This window comes from Molossus molossus, unplaced genomic scaffold, assembly GCF_014108415.1.
Source record: "Molossus molossus isolate mMolMol1 unplaced genomic scaffold, mMolMol1.p scaffold_m16_p_4, whole genome shotgun sequence".
NCBI classification, from domain to species: Eukaryota; Metazoa; Chordata; class Mammalia; order Chiroptera; family Molossidae; genus Molossus; species Molossus molossus.
This window is the reverse complement of record NW_023425377.1, coordinates 46467649-46489318: the sequence shown is the minus strand read 5'-3', so window position 1 is coordinate 46489318 and position 21670 is coordinate 46467649. Positions and strand designations below refer to the sequence as shown.

The 21670-nt window shown below is 42.3% G+C and overlaps 1 protein-coding gene across 7 annotated transcripts in view; it reads left to right on the top strand.

The window, feature by feature from the left end:
- LOC118616029 (transformation/transcription domain associated protein) overlaps positions 1–21670 on the top strand; it is a 173004-nt gene that overhangs the window by 54825 nt on the left and 96509 nt on the right. For all 7 annotated transcript variants that reach the window (XM_036241367.1, XM_036241369.1, XM_036241366.1 and 4 more), the window contains exons 22-30: positions 4524–4675; positions 8768–8967; positions 11139–11356; positions 11489–11686; positions 12827–13087; positions 13582–13743; positions 16886–16982; positions 19029–19150; positions 19446–19616. In XM_036241367.1, coding sequence (XP_036097260.1) covers positions 4524–4675; positions 8768–8967; positions 11139–11356; positions 11489–11686; positions 12827–13087; positions 13582–13743; positions 16886–16982; positions 19029–19150; positions 19446–19616 — 1581 coding nt within the window. The remainder of the gene's footprint in view (positions 1–4523; positions 4676–8767; positions 8968–11138; positions 11357–11488; positions 11687–12826; positions 13088–13581; positions 13744–16885; positions 16983–19028; positions 19151–19445; positions 19617–21670) is intronic.

The following is a 21670-nucleotide window of genomic DNA, read 5'->3' as shown; positions in this document are numbered from 1 at the left end:
AGGATATTTTTCTATTCATCTTCAGGGAAAGAGAGAGAAACATCAGCATGAGAGGGACACATCGACCGGTTGCCTCCCACATGACCCCACCAGGGCTGGGGCCTAACCGCAACCGAGGTACGTGCCTTTGGCTAGACTTGAACCCGGGACTCATCGATCCATGGGCCAGCGCTCTATAGCTGAGCCAAACTGGCCAGGGCCTTTTTTTTTAAAGATAGGCAGTTAAAAAAATTTTTTTTCTCCCTTTATTGATTTTTAGAGAGAGGAAGCGAGAGGGAGAGAGGGATAGAAACATCAATGAGAGAGAACATTGATTGGTCATGTCCTGCATGCCCCCCACTGGGGATTGGGCCCACAGCTTGAGCATGTGTCCTGACTGGGAATTGAAACTTCTTGGTGCATGGGGTCAACGCTCAACCACTGAGTCACACCTACCAGACTTTGTTTTGTTTTATCCTCACCCGAGGACATTTTTTCATTTTTTTGTTCAGATAGAATGGGAGGGGGAGAGAGAGAGAGAAAAATCAATGTGAAAGGGACACATTGAGTGGTTGCCCCCTGCACGACCCATCCAGGGCCAGGGACAAACTGCAACCAAGGTACATGCCCTTAGTGGGAACTGAACCTGGGGCTCTCTGGACCACAGACTGACGCTCTAACTGCTGAGCCAAACTGGCTAGGGCATTTTTTTTTTTTTTAAATTGATTTTGGAGAGGGTAAGGAAAAGAGAGAAGCATCCATAGGTTTCCTCTCTCACATGCCCTAAAGGGGAATCGAACCCACCACTTTTTGGTATATGGGACAACACTCCAACAATTGAGCCACTGGCCAGGGCAGTAGCTCTATTCTTAATTTTTTGAGGAATTTCCAGACTGTTTTCCATAGCGTCTCTAATACTCTGCTGGTGGGAATGCAGACTGGTGCAGCCACTATGGAAAACAATATGGTGATTCCTCAAAAAATTAAAAATTGAACTGCCATTTGATCCAGTGATCCCACTTCTAGGAATATACCCTAAGAAGCCTGAAACACCAATCAGAAAGAATATATGTACCTCTATGTTCATAGCAGCACTATTTATAATTGCTAAGATCTGGAAACAGCCCAAGTGTCCATCAATAGATGAGTAGATAAAAAAGCTGTGGTACATGTACACAATGAAGTGGGACCTGGAGAGTATTATGCTAATTGAAATAAGCCAATCAGAGAAAGACAAATATCATGTGATCTCACTTATTTGTGGAATATAATGAACAGAAAAAGACCCAGACCCAGAGACATGAAAAGGAGTATGGTTCAGACTGACAAACCTCAGAGGAGAGGGGCTGAAGGGAGGTAAGAGATAAACCAAAGAACTTACATGCATGTATGTGTAACCAATGGACATAGACAACAATGCTTGGCAAGGGTGTGGGATAGGGAGGAGGGTGTCTGTGGGGAAAAAAGAGAAACATCTGTAATAAAATAAATTAATTTTTAAAAAGAAAATAAAAGGTATGTACTAAAAGAAACAAACAAAAAAATACATTGATTGATTTGCGTATGTTGAACCATCCTTGAATATCTGGAGTGAGCTTCATTTGATTATGATGTATGATCCTTTTATTTATTTATTTAATTTTATTTAAAAAATATCTTTAAAATCTTTTTTTTTAAATGTTTTTATTGATATTTTTAGAGAGAGGGGAAGGGAGAGAGCTAGAAACATCTTGTTAGAGAGACTTCAGTTGGCTACCTCCTGCAGACCCCATACTGGGGATTGAGCCCACAACCCAGGCATGTGCCCTGACTGGGAATGGAACTGGGACCTCTCAGTCCATGGGACAGCGCTCAATCCACTGAGCCACACTGCCTGGGCTTTAAAAAATTTTTTACCTGAGGATATTTTTCCATTTATCTTCACATAGAGGGGGAGGGGCAGATAGAGACACATTAACTGGCTGCCTCCTGCATGACCTGACCGGTTCTGGAGACCGAACTATGCGCCTGAGGTATGTACCCTTGACTGGAGTTGAACCCGCACCTCCCTGGTCTGCAGGCCAATGGCTCTAACCGCTGAGCCAAACCAGCCAGCGTGATATATGGTCCTTTTAATTCTATGATTTAAAAAAACTACAACAAACTTTACTAAATATTAGGGAGGAAGTATACCCATCATGAGTAAATGTCAGTTAGTTGTTTTCTGTCATTTCTTAGTCCATCTGTCTCCCCACTTCCTTAAGCACATGCCGTTGTCTCCAACCCTCTCCAAGCCCCACTTTATAGATTGGTGTTGCCTTTCCAAACCTCAGGGGTGAAGTGCAATTTCAGCTTCTCACCTGAACCTTTATCAGAATAGTTGCCAAATAAATACTCCTTTCCTTCTAAGAGAATACTGACAACTAAAATTCTATCTTTACATTGAAAATTACTGTAGCATGGGTACATTTTTTTATTTAAATATTGGATTTTTAGAAAAAAGGGAGAGAGAGAGAAGCATTGATGTAAGAGAGAAACATTAAGTAATTGCCTTCTTTACATGCCCTGACTAGGGATCAAACCCACAAACTGGGTATGTGCCCTGAATGGGAATCGAACTCACCACCTTTTGGTATACAGGTTGACGTTCCAACCAGCTGAACCACACCGGGTAGGGTGGGAGAAACCAGGTTTTGAAGATAGGCTTCCACAGTCCTCCTAGACCCTTATGGAAACTTCATGGTGCTTGTGGAGCTCCTTTCCCAGCAGACTGCATCCTCAGGGCCATGGCACACCTCAGTGAGCTGAAGGAGTTGACTAGGCAACGGGAATGAGCAGGGAGGCCAAGCCAAGTGCCAGTGAATTGCCATTAAAACAACCCTGTTTTTGGCATACTTTACAGTTCTTTATTTTTTTCAGTGGATGATTAGCTCATAGCTTACATTGATTCTTAAAAATGAAATTTCTATAAAGAGACATAACATGGCCCTGGCCGGTTTGGCTCAGCGGTTAGAACGTTGGCTTGCGGTACGGAGAGACCCGGGTTCGGTTCCCGCTAAGGGCACGTACTTCGGTTGCAGTTTGTCCCCGGCCCTGGTTGGTCGTGCGGGTGGCAGCCACTCGATGTGTCCCTTTCACGTCGATGTTTCTCTCTCTCTCTCTCCCTCCCACTCTATCTGTACAAAAGGTGGAAAAATGTCCTCAGGTGAGGATAAAAAAAAAAAAAAAAAGAGAGACATAACATGATTTATTACCTATTAATGTCCCGATTTGAAGCAGTAGGAGAATGATAGTTTTTCACTGCCCCAGAAGACTCAGACTAGGATGATGTGGTGAGAAGCTGTGTCACACTCTGAGTGGCCGTGTGTCCTTTGTCACCTGGCTGGGTCTCGGGTGCAGGGTATTGTCCCTTTTGGCTCCTTCTGGCTCCTCACAGAGTCTGGATACATCTTTAATTTCTGATACAGATTAGTTCTTTGATATATATAATTATCATTAAGTTAATATCTTAGCTATTAAAGGCTTCAAATTATTTATTTGTGTGATTGTGCCTCCCCTGCCTTCCTGTTCAACTTTATTGAAATAAAAAGGATAAGAATATGAGTCAGTGTAGATTTTCTAAAAATATGATGTAAACATTTTTTGTTTTGTTTTAGAGTGGGAGGGAAGGAGGGAGGAGTGGGGGTGGGGTGGGGTGGGAGAAAGAAACATCGATGTGAGAGAGACATAATGATTGGTTGTCATCCACACTACTCCAACCAGGGCTGGGGACAAACTGCAACTGAGGTACTTGCCCTTAACGGGAACCAAACCCGGGACTCTGGTCCGTGGGCCGATTCCCTAACCGCTGAGCCAATCTGGCCAGGGCAACCTGTTTTTTTAAAGAGGAATTTAGTGGAAGCTTAGGAAAGTTGTCTTTAATTTTGAACTTAGACACAAGAAACTCTGTGGTCTGCAGAAAGTTTATTATTCTCTTGAGGACCTTGATAAGTGTGTAGATGACCCAATATCTAGTTTAATCTAGCAGGTCTACCACAAGGGCTCTTCTGAGCTCACTTAATTTCTGGAATCTCCCATTGGCTGTTTAAGCACAAAATTAGTAAACTCCATTTTACATTTTAATTTGAACCATACAGTTCCTTATTCATGATACTTCCATTGTCTTCTCTGGAGGTTTCACATGGTTAGTACCTCCTACCCTGTGTAGGCCCACTGTGCTTATTTCAAGAGAAAATACGCAATAAGATTCTTTTGGGCCCTGGCTGGTTTGGCTCTTCAGTTGGCCCACAGACCAAAGAGTCTTGGGGTCGATTCCTTGTGAAGGGCACATACCCAGCTTGCAGGTTAAATCTCTGGCCCCAGTTGGGGTTGTGTGGGAGGCAACTAATCGATGTTTCTCACTCTTCTTCCTTTCGACTATCAAAAATCAATGGAAAAATATCCTCGGATGAAGATTTACAACACAAAAAAGAGATTCTTTTGGATGTTGTAAATACTTTCAGTGAAAGCCTTTCAAAGTCATGCAGTTCAGTACCAACTGTAGTTTTTGTGTTTCTTTGTTGTAGGCCATTGAAACCGCTCTCGACTGTCTGAAAAGTGCCAACACTGAGCCCTACTACCGGAGGCAGGCGTGGGAAGTGATCAAGTGCTTCTTGGTGGCAATGATGAGTCTAGAGGACAACAAACATGCTCTTTACCAGCTCCTAGCACACCCTAAGTATGTTGGTCATTTAATTTTCTGCAGTTGGAAATATCTTGCTTTAGGAATGAGGGATAGAGAGGAACTTCAAGATTTCTTAGTGTTATAAGCATGTTTCTTCTAGTTAGGAAAACGTTATTTGCCTAGTAATGCTTCTGTTGGCTTTTAGAGAAAATAGGAGAACTTGGTTGCTTGGGTATTAGAATTTATGTCAGTTGTAATCTGCCCTTATGATTTCCTCTCATTAGGTTGGAAATTTTAAGAAACAAGGGGTCATACTCTTTTTTTCTCTCCCTTCTGCTCATCATCATATTCACAGTGCCTGTTACCTTTACACATTCAGTGGATCTTTTGTTTTTCCAGTTCATAGTGATATTTTCTTTCTCCAGATATTTGTCATGTGGTATTTGTATTTTGTCCCTATAATTTAGGTTGTGATCAGTGGTTACCCTAGGGGTAGAAGAGGGATTGACTTTTTGGGGTGACATGGTTTAAAATTGAATAGTGGTGATGGTTGTACAACTGTAGAAATTTAAAACTCATTGAACTGTATAATTAAAATAAATGAATTCTACAGCATATAACTTACATCTCAATAAAGTGTTAAAAATCATAATAGATAAGAACAATTGTCAAGTTGAACTAAATCTAAATACTTGCTTTATTTTATTTATTTATTTTTTTAACCTTACCCGAGGACATGTTTGCATTTTTATCTTTAGATAGAGCAGGAGGGAGAGAGGAAGGAAGAGAGAGAAACATCGATATGAGAGAGACACATTGAGTGGTTGCCACCCACACGACCCTAACCGGGGCCGGGCCAAACTGCAACCAAGGTACGTGCCCCTTAGTGGGAACCAAACCCGGGCCTCTCTGGTCCACAGGCCGACTCGGTAACCTCTGAGCCAAACCAGCCAGGGCTAAATACTTGTTTTAAAAATGAGAAAAAGTGCCCTGGCCGGTTTGGCTCAGCGGTTGGAGTGTCGGCCTGCGGTACAGAGAGACCCGGGTTCGGTTCCCGCTAAGGGCACGTACCTTGCTTGCAGTTTGTCCCCGACCCTGGTTGGTCGTGCAGGTGGCAGCCACTCGATGTGTCCCTTTCACATCGATGTTTCTCTCTCTCTCTTCCTCTCTCTCCCTCCGGCTTTATCTGAACAAAAAAAATGGGAAAATGTCCTCGGGTAAGGATTAAAAAAAAAAAAATGAGAAAAAGTATAACAAAGTAAACAAAAATAAGGATGGAAGAGGAAAAAAAAAGCAACACATAAAATAGAATGGTTCAATAAATCCAAAAATTAATTCTTGCAAGGGTAAAGAAAGTAAAATTTCTCTTCTTCCTTTCTAACTATGAAGAAGACAAGGCACAAATAACTGATATCAGAAATAAAAAGGCAGTGGCACTCAATGTTTATGACATTCAAAAAGCAGTTACGGCCCTGGCTGGTTTGCTCAGTGGTTAGAGCTTCGGCCCCTGGACCAAAGAGGCGGAGGTTTGATTTCGGTCAAGGGCATGTACCTCAGTTGCAGTTCGGTTCCCAGCCCTGGTCAGGGTCATGTGGGAGGCAACCAATTGATGTGTCTCTCTCACATTCGATGTTTCTCTCTCTCTCTCTCTCTCTCTCTCTCTCTCTCTCTCTGGGAAAATAAATGGAAAAATATCCTCAGGTGAGGATTAAAAAAAAAAAAAGGAAGCCATTGGCTTCTTTGATGTTTCTATCTTGCTCTCCTCCATTCCTCTTTCTATAAAATCAATAAATATTAATTAAAAAAAAAATAATAGAGGATACTCCTTTAAAAAAAGCAGTTATGGCCCTGGCCAATTTTTCTCAGTGGCTACAGCATCAGCCCACTGATCAAAGGGTTTTGGGTTCAGTCCTTGTCAAGGGCATGTACCTGGGTTGCAGGTCAATCCCTGGCCCCAGTCTGTGTGTGTGTGTGTGTGTGTGTAAACCAGTAAGTGTTTATGTCTCACATCAATGTTTCTCTCTCCCTCCCTCCCTTCCTCTCCCCCATCTTCCTCCCTCCCACTTTCTCTAAAAATGGAAAAAATATATTCAAAGAAAAGCTGTTATGAGCAACTACTTTGCTCGATAAAGTTTTATTTTTTTAAAATTTTAAATAAAAATTTTTTTCTTTATCGATTTTATTATTTTTTTTTAATCCCCATCTGAGGACATTTTTCTATTTTTTGTTCAGATAGAGTAGGAGGGAGAGAGAGGAAGAGAGAGAGAGAGAGAAACATCAGTGTGAAAGGGACACATCTAGTGGCTTCTACCCACACAACCCAACCAGAGCCGGGGACAAACTGCAACTGAGGTACATGCCCTTAGTGGGAACCGAATCTGGGTCTCTTTGGACCACAGGCTGCCGCTCTAACCGCTGAGCCAAACTGGCCAGAGCTATTTTTAAACTTATCTTTATTGTTGAATATATTACAGATGTTCCTCATTTTTCCCCTATTGACCCCCCCTCCTCTCCGCTCCTACCCCCTCCTCCCTTTCCCCATGCTGTTGTCTGTGTCCATTGGTTATCCATATATACACATAAGTTCTTTGGTTTGTTTCTTCCCACTTCCCTTCCCTTTTAGTTTCAGTTACTTGATGAGCCTTGATTTGTAGCCCTCAGCTGAATGAAAAATTTCTCAGGTGTAAGAGGATTTCCAGGGGATTGGGCACTTGCTTGCTATCAGACTGGATGTTAATGAGCCTCAATTTGCATTTCTCTGGCCTGGCCTGGTGGTGTTGAATTCCTGGGGGAATGGCCATTGCTTTTCCCTGGGACTCTGGGAATGGGTTCTTTGAATAAGATGACTACTGTACTGTGAGTGAGTGATTTAGGACAAAACTCCTGGTGTCTTCCCGTCCAGCTCTCTCCTGAGCCAGTATATCTGAACTCTTCTCCACACAGTTCCAGTCCAGTCTGCTCTCCCTCTGCTGGAGCCCAAGATGAGTGCCTATAGCTGATATGGTGCCTTTTAAAATATATATATATTTTTTCCTCACCCGAGGATAGTTTTTCATTTTTTTGTACAGATAGAGTGGGAGGGAGAGAGAGAGAGAGAGAAACATCGACGTGAAAGAGACACATCGAGTGGCTGCCACCCGCACAACCAACCAGGGCCGGGGACAAACTGCAACCGAGGTACATGCCCTTAGCAGGAACCGAACCCGGTCTCTCCAGACCGCAGGCCGATGCTCTAACCGCTGAGCCAAACCGGCCAGGGCTAAAATATTTTTTTCTTTATTAATTTTAGAGAGAGAGAAAGGAAGAAGGAGAGAGAGATAGAAACATTGATGAGAGAGAACATTGATTAGCTGCCTCCTGCATGCCCCCCACTGGGGATTTGGCCCACAACCTGGGCATGTGCCCTGATCGGGAATCGAACAGGAGACCTCCTGGTGCATTGGTCAACGCTCAACCACTGAGCCACACCAGCCAGGTTATGGTGCTTTTTAAAAAACCCCGCCTTCTTAGCGGGAAGTGCACCCAGCTAATAACAGCTCTTTGCTGCTGTCCGTGGGCTCCCAGCATGCCCTCACGTGCTTCTGTAGTTCTACCAAGCTCAATTTGGCATCCTCTTTTGGTCCCTGGTTGTACGGGTTCTCTCCAGCTGCTTTTCAGTTGGTTTTTCACAATGATTTTGTCTTTAATTGTAATTCTAGTTTGATACCGTGAGATGGTTTGTGTAGCTTCCTTTCATTCTGCCACCATTTTCCACTCAGCTCACATCTTCCCTTTAGCTTTCTCTTAAACGAGTGGAAAAAATATCCTCAGGTGAGGATTACCAATTACAACAAAAAATGTGGTTGGGGATGCTGAGGAAGTCTATTTCTAATTAAAAAATAAAATAAAATTATAAAGATATTGAATCTGCTGCCTGTTTTAATTCTCCTCTAATTCATTGCCTATGCTCATATCAGATAGAACATACTTTGTTTCTTTTAAACCTTTGGTTACAAGCGTTCATAATGATATTTAAGCAGAGAAATGAACTCACTCAGGCGTATCTGAACAAGAGGATGGTGGGCAGGTTGAAAATAAAAAAATAAGTCATGGTGAAACCAGCTCAGGACTTCAGTGTTATGATGGTGATTTAATTTTGTCTTCTAGCTTTACAGAAAAGACCATACCTAATGTCATCATATCACATCGCTACAAAGCACAAGACACTCCAGCTCGGAAGACATTTGAGCAGGCTCTGACTGGGGCGTTCATGTCTGCTGTCATTAAAGATCTCCGGCCCAGTGCCCTGCCCTTTGTAGCCAGCTTGATCCGCCACTACACAATGGTGGCAGTTGCCCAGCAGTGTGGTGAGTGTGGCAAAGGAACTGGTTATTTGACTTCATCAGGGTGCTTCAAAAACTTGGTCAGGACATAGTGGTGTTTTAAAGAAGCTGAGTTTGGCTGATTGATCTTTGGCCTTTGTTTTTAAAATTTTTTTTTTTCAATTTTTATTAATCTGTTTTTGTTACAGATGTTTCTCCTTACCCCCCCCCCCCCCAACATTCTCCTCCCAATCCCACCTCCCCACCCACCGTTTTAAAAATTTTTTACATTAAAAGAGATCTCTGGTATTTGGTATTTTAGCAATGGATGCTGTATTGATGTAAAAATTATTTCCAAGTGTTAGCTATAAAATACACTCAGTATTTTGGCCCTTTTTTTCTTTATGAATAAAACAGACAGTTTACAGTTACACTCATTGCTGATCTTCCTCTATGGTGTTTTCCAGTGTCACCTTTCTGTTCCTTAGCCAGCTCCTCGAAGTTTCCCTTGCAATGCTCCTATCTGTTCCTGGGATGATTACACATGCCCTTTCCCCTCCTTAGAATGTCTGCTTGCTTCTGCTGCAGAGATTCTCAGGCTCTGGGTGTGAAGGACCAATTTTGTCTCCTTGGTTTTATTTTTTAAACCTTTGCAGATTGGTGCTTTGGTAAAAGACAGTAAGACTGTCATGGCACTGTCCAGTGCTATGTAAGTTTCTGAACACCTACTCCCAATTTTCATAACTCTTCCCAGACCAGGGCTGGTCAGTGGACACACTTGAGTAGCATTGCTCTAGTTCATGTCCTCAAACCCCTCACCCTGGAGAACGGTGCGTGGTTTTCTCTGAGCACTGCATAGCATGTAGGACTTCTACCCTTTTAACTCTTCTTGGCCTGAGCAGTTAGCACTGTGCAATTTAGCACTTAAGATTGTATCTCAGTGTTTCCTCTGTGTTAACGTTAACTTTCCAGCAGACCTGTAGGCATCTTGATAATTCCCAACTTGCTGGTACTGGGTACCTGTGAGGCATTAATTAATAGTTTCTGGTAGATTGCTTTCTGGGTGTGCATTGGGTGTCATAGCTGGGTGCTTTAGCTATTGATTGTTATTTGTATGTCAGGAATGTGCAGAGGGTAACACATAGTCATTCCCATGCATGCCCTACCTCTTGGCCTATTTAATGATTTTAAAAAGGAAGGTACCTGATTGTGCTTCTCATTTTATTTTTATTTATTTATTTATTTATTTATTTTTAATATGTTTTTATTGATTTTTTTAGAGAGAGAGGTAGGGAGAGAGAGAAACATCCATATGAGAGAGAAACATTGATCAGCTGCCTTCTGTGTGCCTCCTACTGGGGATCAAGCCTGAAACCTGGGCATGTGCCCTGACTAGGAATCGAACCTGGATCTCTTAGTCCATGGATCAACGCTCAATCCACTGAGCCACACCAGTCGGGCTGGTTTCTATTTTAAATTAATACTTTTTTTTTTATCCTCACCCAAGAACATTTTTCCATTTTTTGTTCAGATAGAGTGGGAGAGAGAGAGAGAGAGACAGACAGACAGAGAGAAACATCGACGTGAAAGGGACACATCGAGTGTCCGCCACCCACATGACCAACTAGGGCCGGGGACAAACTGCAACCGAGGTACGCACCCTTAGTGGGAACCAAACCCGGGTCTCTCTGGACTACAGGTCAACGCTCTAACTGCTGAGCCAAACCAGCCAGGGCTAAATTAATACATTTTTACCCAGTCAGTGTGGCTCAATGGCTGAGCGCTAACCTATGCACCAGTAGGTGGCCAGTATGATTCCTGGTCAGGGTACATGCTCAGGTTGTGTGCCAAATCCCTAGTGGGGGGCATGCAGGAGGTGGCCAGTTGATGTTCTCTCTCATCGATATTTCTATCTCTTTCCCTCTTCCTTACTCTCTTTCTAAATATCAATAAAGAAAAAAAATTGAATCAATACATTTCTGAGTTATGATTGAGAAAATATGAAAATAATACGATGTATAATGGAAAATATTCAGAAAAATTACCTTAGTGTGAATCTACTTAGTTTACAGATAATTGTAGTTTAATAGAAGTTGGTCTAAAGTATTGAGTTCTTAACCTCAAAGAAAACAATAAGGTACTTTTGACATTTGAGGGACAAGAATGTTGGTGTGTGCATACTCAACCTCTCTCACTCACCCTGTGCTCTCCTCCAGGTCCTTTCTTGCTGCCTTGCTACCAGGTAGGTAGCCAGCCCAGCACAGCCATGTTTCATAGTGAAGAAAACGGCTCGAAAGGAATGGATCCCTTGGTTCTCATTGATGCCATAGCTATTTGTATGGCATATGAAGAAAAGGAACTTTGCAAGATTGGGGAGGTGGCTCTCGCTGTGATATTTGATGTTGCAAGTATCATCCTGGGCTCAAAGGAGAGGGTAAGGTTGGATTGAGGAGTATCTTCTATTTGGGAGGTTTTTGTGCCTGAGGGTAGTCATTCTAGAAATTGATGGTTTAAGAATTGCAGTTACACATTAAGGTTTGTGTGTTTGTTTTGTTTTTCTCTCTAGGCATGCCAGCTGCCTCTGTTTTCTTACATTGTGGAACGCTTGTGTGCGTGTTGTTATGAGCAGGCCTGGTATGCAAAGCTGGGGGGTGTGGTGTCTATTAAATTTCTCATGGAGCGGCTGCCTCTCACTTGGGTTCTCCAGAACCAGCAGACATTCCTCAAAGCGCTTCTCTTTGTCATGATGGACTTAACTGGAGAGGTAGGTGATGAGTGGCTCTAACCCTAACCAAGCTGTCTCAAGAAGCTGATTTGCCTAGGGAATAGTTAGCATGAGTCAGTTCTGCAAATTTATTCTCCTAAAAGCTTAGGCTTCATAACAGTATCTTTAATAACAGGACAGATCAGAACCCCTCAGGCTTTCTCTGGTTAGCAAATACTTATTTGCCTTCATAAGGAATAGTCAGCAGCCAGAGTACTTACCAAAGGACATCTGTGACGTGCCAAGGAAGCACTACTCCTCATTCTTGCCCTGGCACTCAATAGTGCGCATGCTCCAAACATTTCTACAGAAGCTGCATTCTTTTTTTTTATCCTCACCCGAGGACATTTTTCCATATTTTGTTCAGATAGAGTGGGAGGGGGAGAGAGAGAGAAAAACATCTACGTGAAAGGGACACATCGAGTGGTTGCCACCCACACGACCCAACCAGGGCTGGGACAAACTGCAACTGAGGTACATGCCCTTAGCAGGAACCGAACCCGGGTCTCTCTGGACAACAGGCCGAACCTCTAACTGCTGAACCAAACCAGCTAGGGCAGAAGCTACATTCTTTTTTTTTTATCCTCACCCAAGGACATTTCTCCTTTTTTATTTATTTTTCATTCAGATAGAGCGGGAGGGAGAGAAACATCGATGTGAAAGGGACACATTGAGTGGCTGCCACCCGCACGACCCAACCAGGGCCGGGGATAAACTGTAACCGAAGTACTACATACCCTTAAGTGGGAACCGAACCTGGGTCTCTCTGGACCACAGGCCGACGCTTCAAGTGCTGAGCCAAACTGGCCAGGGCCAGAAGCTTCATTCTTTATGAACCTATATGCAGATGTTACTCTAACAAATAAAATATGGTGGGCATTGCCAGTGTATCTGTTTGGTAAATATAAAAATCATGTCTACATTCACAGTTTTCTGAATAACAAACAGGGATTATCTATAAGCAGGTGATTTAGCTACTAAGTACCTAATGGAGGTTATGAAGTAGTCTTACTAGATGGCATGTGGGGCATAACCCCACCCTCCCACCCCCAGTGTTTATGGCAGCCAGGTTGTGCAGGAGACGTGGGTGCCCTGGGCAGCATTGTTCCCTTTTCAATCTAAGGAGTCCCTGGCCTGCAGGTTTCCAATGGGGCAGTTGCCATGGCCAAAACCACCCTGGAGCAGCTTCTGATGAGGTGTGCCACACCTTTGAAAGACGAAGAGCGAGCGGAAGAGATTGTGGCCGCTCAGGAAAAGTCTTTTCACCATGTGACACACGACTTGGTTCGAGAAGTTACCTCTCCAAATTCCACTGTGAGAAAACAGGCTATGCATTCACTACAAGTTTTGGCCCAGGTCACTGGGAAAAGTGTGACAGTGATCATGGAACCCCATAAAGAGGTGAGATTTCTGTCACTGGAACTAGGGTAACTTGAGCAAAGCTTTTGAGACTTTTTTTTCCCTTCAAATCTGAGATGTAGAGGATACATAATTTTTAATTTTGTGTCCATTTCACAGAGTACTATTATACATGCTGTTTTTTACCTCCAATATGTGAAAAGCAGTATGCTGATATTAATGGCTGTATTGGTAATTATCAGTGTCAAGAGAAGAAAAGGCTGGTTTCCTGGGTCAGTATAGCACAACCTGGTAGTTTTGTATTTGTTTTAAAAAGAGAGCTTACTCTGAAGCCTAAGGAATGTAATGTCTCAGAAATCCATGGCCCAGTTTTAGCACATGAAACATATCTTCTGTCACCTAACTAAAAGACATCTGTAATAACCTTTCATCTCTTAAGGTTTTCAAATTGGTGATTATTTCAGAATATTGTGATGAGAGGTATTTGCTTTTCAAGGGGCAGATGGTTAGTTGTGCTTCCTCCTTGCCTGTACTAGGTCCTCCAGGATATGGTACCACCTAAGAAGCATTTGCTGAGACACCAGCCTGCCAACGCACAGATTGGCCTGATGGAGGGGAACACGTTCTGTACCACACTGCAGCCCAGGCTCTTCACAATGGACCTTAATGTGGTGGAGCATAAGGTGTTCTACACAGAGGTAGGGGGGTGGTGGTACGTGGTGTGGATGGTGATGACATGTGTCTGGTAACCTATTGTACACGAAGACTGGTCAGGTAGCATTCAGAGAAGGCCTGGGAGGTGACAACAGATAACCAGCAGTAGCCTGGCACAGCACTCTGCACAGGTATGTTACGTCTGGAATTGGGGAGAAGGTGGGCATGGTGACTGCAGATGCTCAACAAAATGTGGGTTGTTTTCTGAGTCCTTCAAACTCTGATAGCCCTCCACAGGGAATCTTGTTCTTCAGGGCCTTCAAGTTGTAATCTAGAACTGAGACTGTTCCATCTACTTTAGTCCCTGTCACATCAGCTGTTGCCCAGAATAAGGTGGCAGAGAGCAGGTGCCAGCTTGATGAATTATTAGTCACTTAAATGTGCCATGCACTGTTGAGAACTTACTTCACATTAATGCTGTCTGTGTCTCTGACATCTTGGAGATGCAGAAACTGAGCCACGACAAAGAAGATGTAGATGTTAGATGGGAACTACAACTGTTATGCTAGAGCCTGGGCCCTAATCATTGCCCTGTTCAGCCAGATTCTCATGTTGTTTAGTGGACTTGATTTACCCCTTGAATCAAGATAATGGGCAGAGGCAGGTGGCATCTTACAAGTATTTGTCACTAAATTTTACAGTGTGTGGTGATACTAGATAGTAATAAACAGAAATTGAACTTTAGATACAGTCGGGTTATAAGCATTAATTCTTAGAATAATGGTCTGGTGATCAGTCCCGATTTGAACTTTTTATTAAGACATGAATCATACTCTTGAAGGCATTGTCAGAGTAAACTCAGGTACAAGTCTGAAGGGAACAAATTTGGTGTGATCCATACATAGTCTGAATATCCAGTTACGAAAATGTACCTATTTTTTTGTTTTGTTTTTTGTTAATCCTTACCTGAGGATATTTCTTTCTTGCATTGGTCTTTAGAGAGAGTGGAAGGGAGGGAGGGAGAGAGAGAGAGAAAGAAACTGATGTGAGAGAGAGACACATCTATTGGTTGCTTCCTGCACAACCCCGACCGGGGCCAGGGATTGAACCTGTAATGCAACCCAGGTATGTGCCCTTGACTAGGACTCAAACCCTTGACCCTTTGGTCCACTGGCCGACGCTCTAACTGCTGAACAAAACTGGCCAGGGCTGCCTCTTGGTTTTTTTAGTTTTTTGTGTTTGCTTGTACATGTGGTCTTTTGATCATGTGGTCTTGGTTTGGTCTTTTATACCTTATGTCCCTTGTATGAGAGTCATTGCACATAAGACTTGACCAGGGGTCCAACAGGAAAGTGGGAGGACAGCTTCTCTGGTGGTTCTAGAGGCAGGTGCATTTTAACCTGTGTGGAAAATTCCTCACTAAGCTTCAGACCAGAACCGGGTAGTGTTGAATGATAAATCTTGGAGAATGAAACTGATTTTCTGAGTGTATATCAGCGTGGTAGCTAACAAAATGTGAGGATCTATTGAAAAACAGAAACTCTGGAGTCCTCTCTGGTGATTCAAGTTCTGTAGATTTGGAGTCAGACCTGGGAATCTACTTTCTGAAAGCTTCCCAGGGGATTGTGGTATATGGTCATCTTTGGAACTGGCTTTATATTGTAGTTATCTAGATACAGATATAGGTGTTTCTGTCTGTATGTGTGTATGTATACACAACTCTTTATATATGTGGTGTATAGTGGTTTCCTAGGGAAGTGGAATAGATGGGTGGCTTCAAGTGCTTTTCACTGTATATCCTTTTCCACTTTTTTTTCAATTCCTAACCTGAGGACATTTTGGCACTGATCTTCAGATAGAGTGGGAGTAAGAGAGAGAGAGAAACATCGATGTGAGAGAGAGCATCTAATGGTTGCCACCCACACGACCCCAACCGGGGCCGGGGCCAAACTGTAACTGAGGTATGTGCCCTTAGTGGGAAGTGAACCCAGGTCTCTCTTGTTTGTGGGCCGACGCTCTAACCGCTGGGCCACCCCTTTTCCACTTTTAAAATATTTTTACTAGGTGGGGATCTTTATGGGATAAAAATGGTGTAGTCTGTATCATTTTTTGAAGATGTAAATAGAATTTGGAAATAATAATAAAACACCATATGTTGTATTTTAGATATTAGATAAGTAAATATATACTGGTATGGTGAAATGTCACCACTGGAATCTCTGAGTTACAGTATTACCAGTGACTTTCAGCTTCCTTCTTTATGCTTTTCTGTACCTGAAAAGAAAAACTAAAGTATTACCACCCAGATATTTGATTTATAGCTCATGCATTTGTTGAGCACTGGCCCAAGACATTGGGGAGCAGTTCTGAACAAGGAGGAGATGTACCTACCATTGTGGAGATTGCATTAGATAAAGTGATTCTATGTGTAAAGAAAAAAACGTTATGGTGTCAGTGGGTGAGAAAGTGTGTACGAATTTATTTTACTAATGAGGCTGACTGAGTTTGCTTTAGAATAAGGAAGCTCAGTCACCTTTAGTTACTTACATTCTTTTTTTAAAAATATGCTTTTGTTGCCCTGGCCGGTTTGGCTCAGCGGTTAGAGCGTTGGCCTGCAGTCCAGAGAGACCCGGGTTCAGTTACCGCTAAGGACACGTACCTCAGTTGCAGTTTGTCCCCGGCCCTCATTGGGTCATGCGGGAGGCAGCCCTCGATGTGTCCCTTTTTACGATGACGTTTCTCTCTCTCTCTCCCTCCCACTCTATCTGAATAGAAAATGGAAAAATGTCCTTCGGTGAGGATAAAAAAAAAAAAAAATACCCTTTTGTTGATTTTTTTTTAGAGAGAGAGCAAGGGAGAGGTACAGAGAGATAGAAACATCGATGAGAGAGAAATATGGATTGGCTGCCTCCTATATGCCCCTTACTGGTAATGGAGCCCGAAACACAGGCATGTGTTCGATTCTCTGGGAATCGAACCAGAGACCTCTTGGTGCATGGGACAATACTCAACCAACTGAGCCACACTGGCAGGGCGGTGCTTAAATTTTTTAGGATTTGAGTTTAGTTTGTCAGTTAATTGTTTTGTGGGGTGTGTGGGAGATTGCTGTGTTCTTTTATTTATTTGCAAGGTTATTATGTCTTTACAGTACGAGCAAGCTAAATTAAATTGCTTTATCTTTCGCAGCTTTTGAATTTGTGCGAGGCTGAAGACTCAGCTTTAACAAAGCTGCCCTGTTATAAAAGCCTTCCGTCACTCGTGCCTTTGCGAATTGCAGCACTAAGTAAGTTCATATAAATCTGAAACAAGTTACTGGGGACAAAAGTGAAAGGGCACAGTGGCGTTATTTTGTTGTCTAATTTTTTTTACTTGTTATGTTGTTTTAAAGGTGGGATCAAACACTGTTTGTATATTTATCAAACTAGATAATGAGATGGATGGATTGTATAGCTTGTAAGGATATAAATCATTTTTTACTCTATAGTTAACTGGATTTTACTCTGCAGTAAATTCTTTACAGTTCTATGAATACGATATTCTGGTTTAAGAGAGTTGTCATACCATTTGTATATTACTATTTTCAGCCATTCTTTATAGGCTCTGTAATGATTCAGAAGCATTTGAGAATCCCACTGTCTATAGATTTTCATCAATGTCGGTTATCAGTGTTTAGCACAGGAATTATGCTAACTTTAGGAAAATACACCAGATCAGTATTCACCTTTGTACTTAGAAATAGACACTTTCCCCTTTTTTTTATAAATACTCAATACAAGTTTTTTTTAGTTTTAAATTTTTTACTAGGTGGGGATCTTTTTTTGAATCCTCACCCAAGGACATTTTTCCATTTTTTGTTCAGATAGAATGGGAGGGAGGGAGAAAGAGAGAAACATCAATGTGAAAGTGACACATCGAGTGGTTGCCACCCACACAACCCAACCAGTGCCGGGGACAAACTGCAACTGAGGTACGTGCCCTTAGCGGGAACTGAACCCGGTCTCTGCAGACCACAGGCCGATGACGCTCTAACTGCTGAGTCAAACCGGCCAGGACACTAGGTGGGGATCTTAAAGGGAAAAAAAATGTATAGTCTATACCATTGCCTATACTTTATCTCTTTATTTGTTGATATTTATACCCTTAATAAAATATTGGCAGACTCCTTGAACTAGCAGTAGAGGTTCTGAGAGACAGAGACCATAATACTTGAGCTTGATGATGGGGCTGGGGTGTTTAAGACACAACAAGTTCTACCCTGGTCAGTTTGGCTGAGCGGTGGAGCAGTTACCTGCATACTGAAGAGTTGCGGGTTTAATTCTGGTCAAGGGCTCATACTTTGGCTGTGGTTCAGTCCCCGGCCCTGGTGAGGGTTGTGCGGGAGGCAGCCAATCAATGTGTCTCTCATGTTGATGTTTCTTTCTCTTTCTCTCCCTCCCCCACTCTAAAGATAAATGGAAAAAAAATGTCCTTGTGTGAGGATTTAAACAAAACCAAAATGCCCCTGGCTGCTTTGGCTCAGCGGTTAGAGCGTTGGCTTTGGCCTGCGGACTAAGAGTTGCAGGTTCGATTCTGGCCAAGGGCATGTGCCTTGGTTGTGGTTCGGTCCCTGGTTCTGGTCAGGGTTGTGTGGGAGGCAACCAGTCGATCTCTCTCTTTTCATCCTTTCCACTCTATCTGAAGATAAATGGAAAAAAAAAACCACACAAAACGACACAGCAAGCTTTAGTAAGGGAGATGCAGCAGAGCAAGGATGTTTGCCAGCCTCCCACTTTTTTTGAGATTTCCTTTAGGATGCCCCTCAAACATTCCTATTAGCAAATATGGTCATTCCTTTGGCTATAATGTTCTTTCTTAACTAACTTAGGATTGAGGTATGTCCTCTCTTCTAAGAATATTTGTATTTTCAAAGCCTTTAACCTCCCAAGTTGGGAGGAGGCTGTCTGATTAGACAGCCTCAGAGAAGCCTTCCAGGCTGTGCCCTCTGCATGAATTCAGCATGCATCTGCCTGCAGGTCAGCCATGCTTACCCTATATGAAGACGTCTTGGGGGCATCAGTGTCAGTGGGGACCCCCTTTGTTCCCTCTTCAGCCTTTCTTTCTCCTATCTGGACAGTGTAAGATTTATCATGGCCTTTCTGGCAGGCTGTTAACTTCATTCTTAGATAACGTGAGGAGAAGATCATGTATTCCCTTGTCTTTCTTGATGTCAGATAGTAGGAAAGAGGTTTAGTGATGTACTTTTTTGGTGGGTTAAGAGCCTTTAGATAAGGAAATTGTTAATGTATTTTTCAGGTTAATAATGAGATTACATTGATTTCTCTCCCTAAAGATGCGCTTGCTGCCTGCAATTACCTTCCTCAGTCCAGAGAGAAGATCATTGCTGCACTCTTCAAAGCACTTAATTCCACGAATAGTGAGCTCCAGGAGGCTGGAGAAGCCTGTATGAGAAAGGTGAGAGGTGTGTGTGTGTGTGTGAATTTTGCCTGATGAGTTCTGTTTACCTTGTCTGTGTGCCTGGAAATCTGTTGTGGTTAATATCCACTTGATTATAATAATGTCTCTACCGGTTCCACAGTCATACTAAACCTTTTAAGATATTAAACACTAATAACTAGTCAACAAATCTGTTTAATACTATTTTTCCAAGGAAGACAAAAACTTGCTGCTACAGTCACATATGAGTTTCATTCTCTTATAAAGTATATTCTGTTGCCTGTTTTCATTTGTAACCTTTCTTTTAAAATAGTTTTTAGAAGGTGCTACCATAGAAGTAGATCAAATCCATACACATATGCGACCTTTGTTGATGATGCTGGGGGATTATCGGAGCTTGACGCTGAATGTTGTGAATCGTCTGACTTCAGTTACCAGGCTCTTCCCAAACTCCTTCAATGATAAATTTTGTGATCAGATGATGGTAAGCCAACTGCATGTAAACATATTCTATAATAAGCTTGAAAATTTGAATTATCTTTTAAAATAAGGTATATATTTACATGGTTTAAAATTCAAAGGGTATGGAAAGGTATGCTGTGAAAAGTCTCCCTCCTGTCCTCCAACTCTCCACCCCCTTCACAGAGACACCCAGTGTTAACAGTGTCCTCTGTCCTTCTAGAAGTGTTTTACATTTGCAATAGGACATGTTTCCCACAAAAGGAAGCATAATACATACACAATTCTTACTCTTCCTATCTACCACCCCACCATTTCATATTAGAACATAGAGTGCTTTTTCATTCTGTTTTATAATGACATAATCCTTGATTATGTGGACACGCCCTGAAATATGTAACCATTCCCCAGTGATGACCATCTAGATTGTTCTCAATCTTTTTTTTTATTTTGTATCCTCACCTGACGATACTTTTTTTTTGCGTTTATCTTCAGGAAGTGTGGGAGGGAGGAAGAGAGAGAGAGAGAGAGAGAGAGAGAAACATCGATGCTAAAGAGACACATCGAGTGGCTGCTACCCACATGACCCCAACTTGGGTGGGGACAAACTAACTGAGGTACGTGCCCTTAGCGGGAACCGAACCCGGGACTCTCTGGTCTGTGGGATGACGCTCTAACCGCTGAGCCAAACCGGCCTCTCAGTCTTTTGACATTACAGACGATGATACAGTAAAAAGCTTGTAAGAAATTTAGAAGTCGTTTGAATTTTTAGAATTACCAAGGAAATGATGCAAATAAAATCTGTTTAGTAATGTTTAAATTTGAAATGTAAACAGATGGAGATTAAACTATTAACTTTCTTATGTATTTGATTTTTCTTCTGGTAAATAGACACTTATAATTTGTTAGTAACGATTTCATGAAATGTTATTGCAAACATGAATTTATTTTTCATAAATAGCCTTTTGCCATTTAGATTTTTAAATTAATTAATTAATCTTTTTTCTGTATTGATTTTAGAGAGAGAGGAAGGGAGAGGGAGAGATAGAAACATCGATGAGAGAGAACATTGACTGGCCGCCTCCTGCGTGCCCCACACTGGGGATTGGGCTCACAACCTGGGTATGTGCCCTGACGGGGAATCAATCCTGTGACCTCTGGGTGTATGGATCGATGCCCAACCATTGAGCCACACTGGCTGGGATAGATTTTTTTAAATACTTACCTGAGGATATTTTGTTTTCCAATTTTCTTTCCTTTTCTTTTTTTTTTTTAACTTCCCCGAGGACATTTTTGCATTTATCTTCAGATAGAGTGGGAAGGAGAGGGGGAAGGAGAGAGAGAGAAACATTGACGTGAGAGAGACATCAGGTGATTGTCACCCACACGACCCCAACCAGGGTCAGGGACAAACCGCATGCCCTTAGTGGGAATCCAACCAGAGACTCTCTGGTCTGCGGGCTGATGCTCTAACTGCTGAGCCAAACCAGCCAGAGCTTCATTTCTTTTTTAATTTATGTTTATTGTTGAAAGTATTATAGATGTCCCCCTGTTTTCCCCCCATTGACTCTCTCCTCCCTACTCCCATCCTGTTTATGTCTTCACACTACTGTCTGTGTCCATTGGTTATGCATATATGCATATAAGTTTTCTTGTTTATCTCTTCCTGTCCCTCCTCCCCACTTTCCCCTTTTCTCTAAGGTTCCTGTCAGTCTAACAATTTGTAGTTCTTAATCCCGTCACGTATTTCGCCCATCTTCCCAACTCCCCTCCCACTTGGCAACCAACAAAAAGTTCTTTGTATCTGAGTCTCTTTCTGTTCTGCTTGTTCATTTTGTTTGTAGAGTCAGTTGTTGATAGATATGTATTTATTGCCTTTTTATTGTTCATATTTTTTATCTTCTTCAAGAAGACCCTTCAACATTTCATATAATACTGATTTGGTGGTGATGAACTCATTTAGCTTTTTCTTATTTGGAAAACTTTTTATATGGCCATCAATTCTAAATGATAACTTTGCAGGATAGAGTAATCTTGGTTGTAGATCGTTGCTTTTCATCACTTTGAATATCTCTTGTC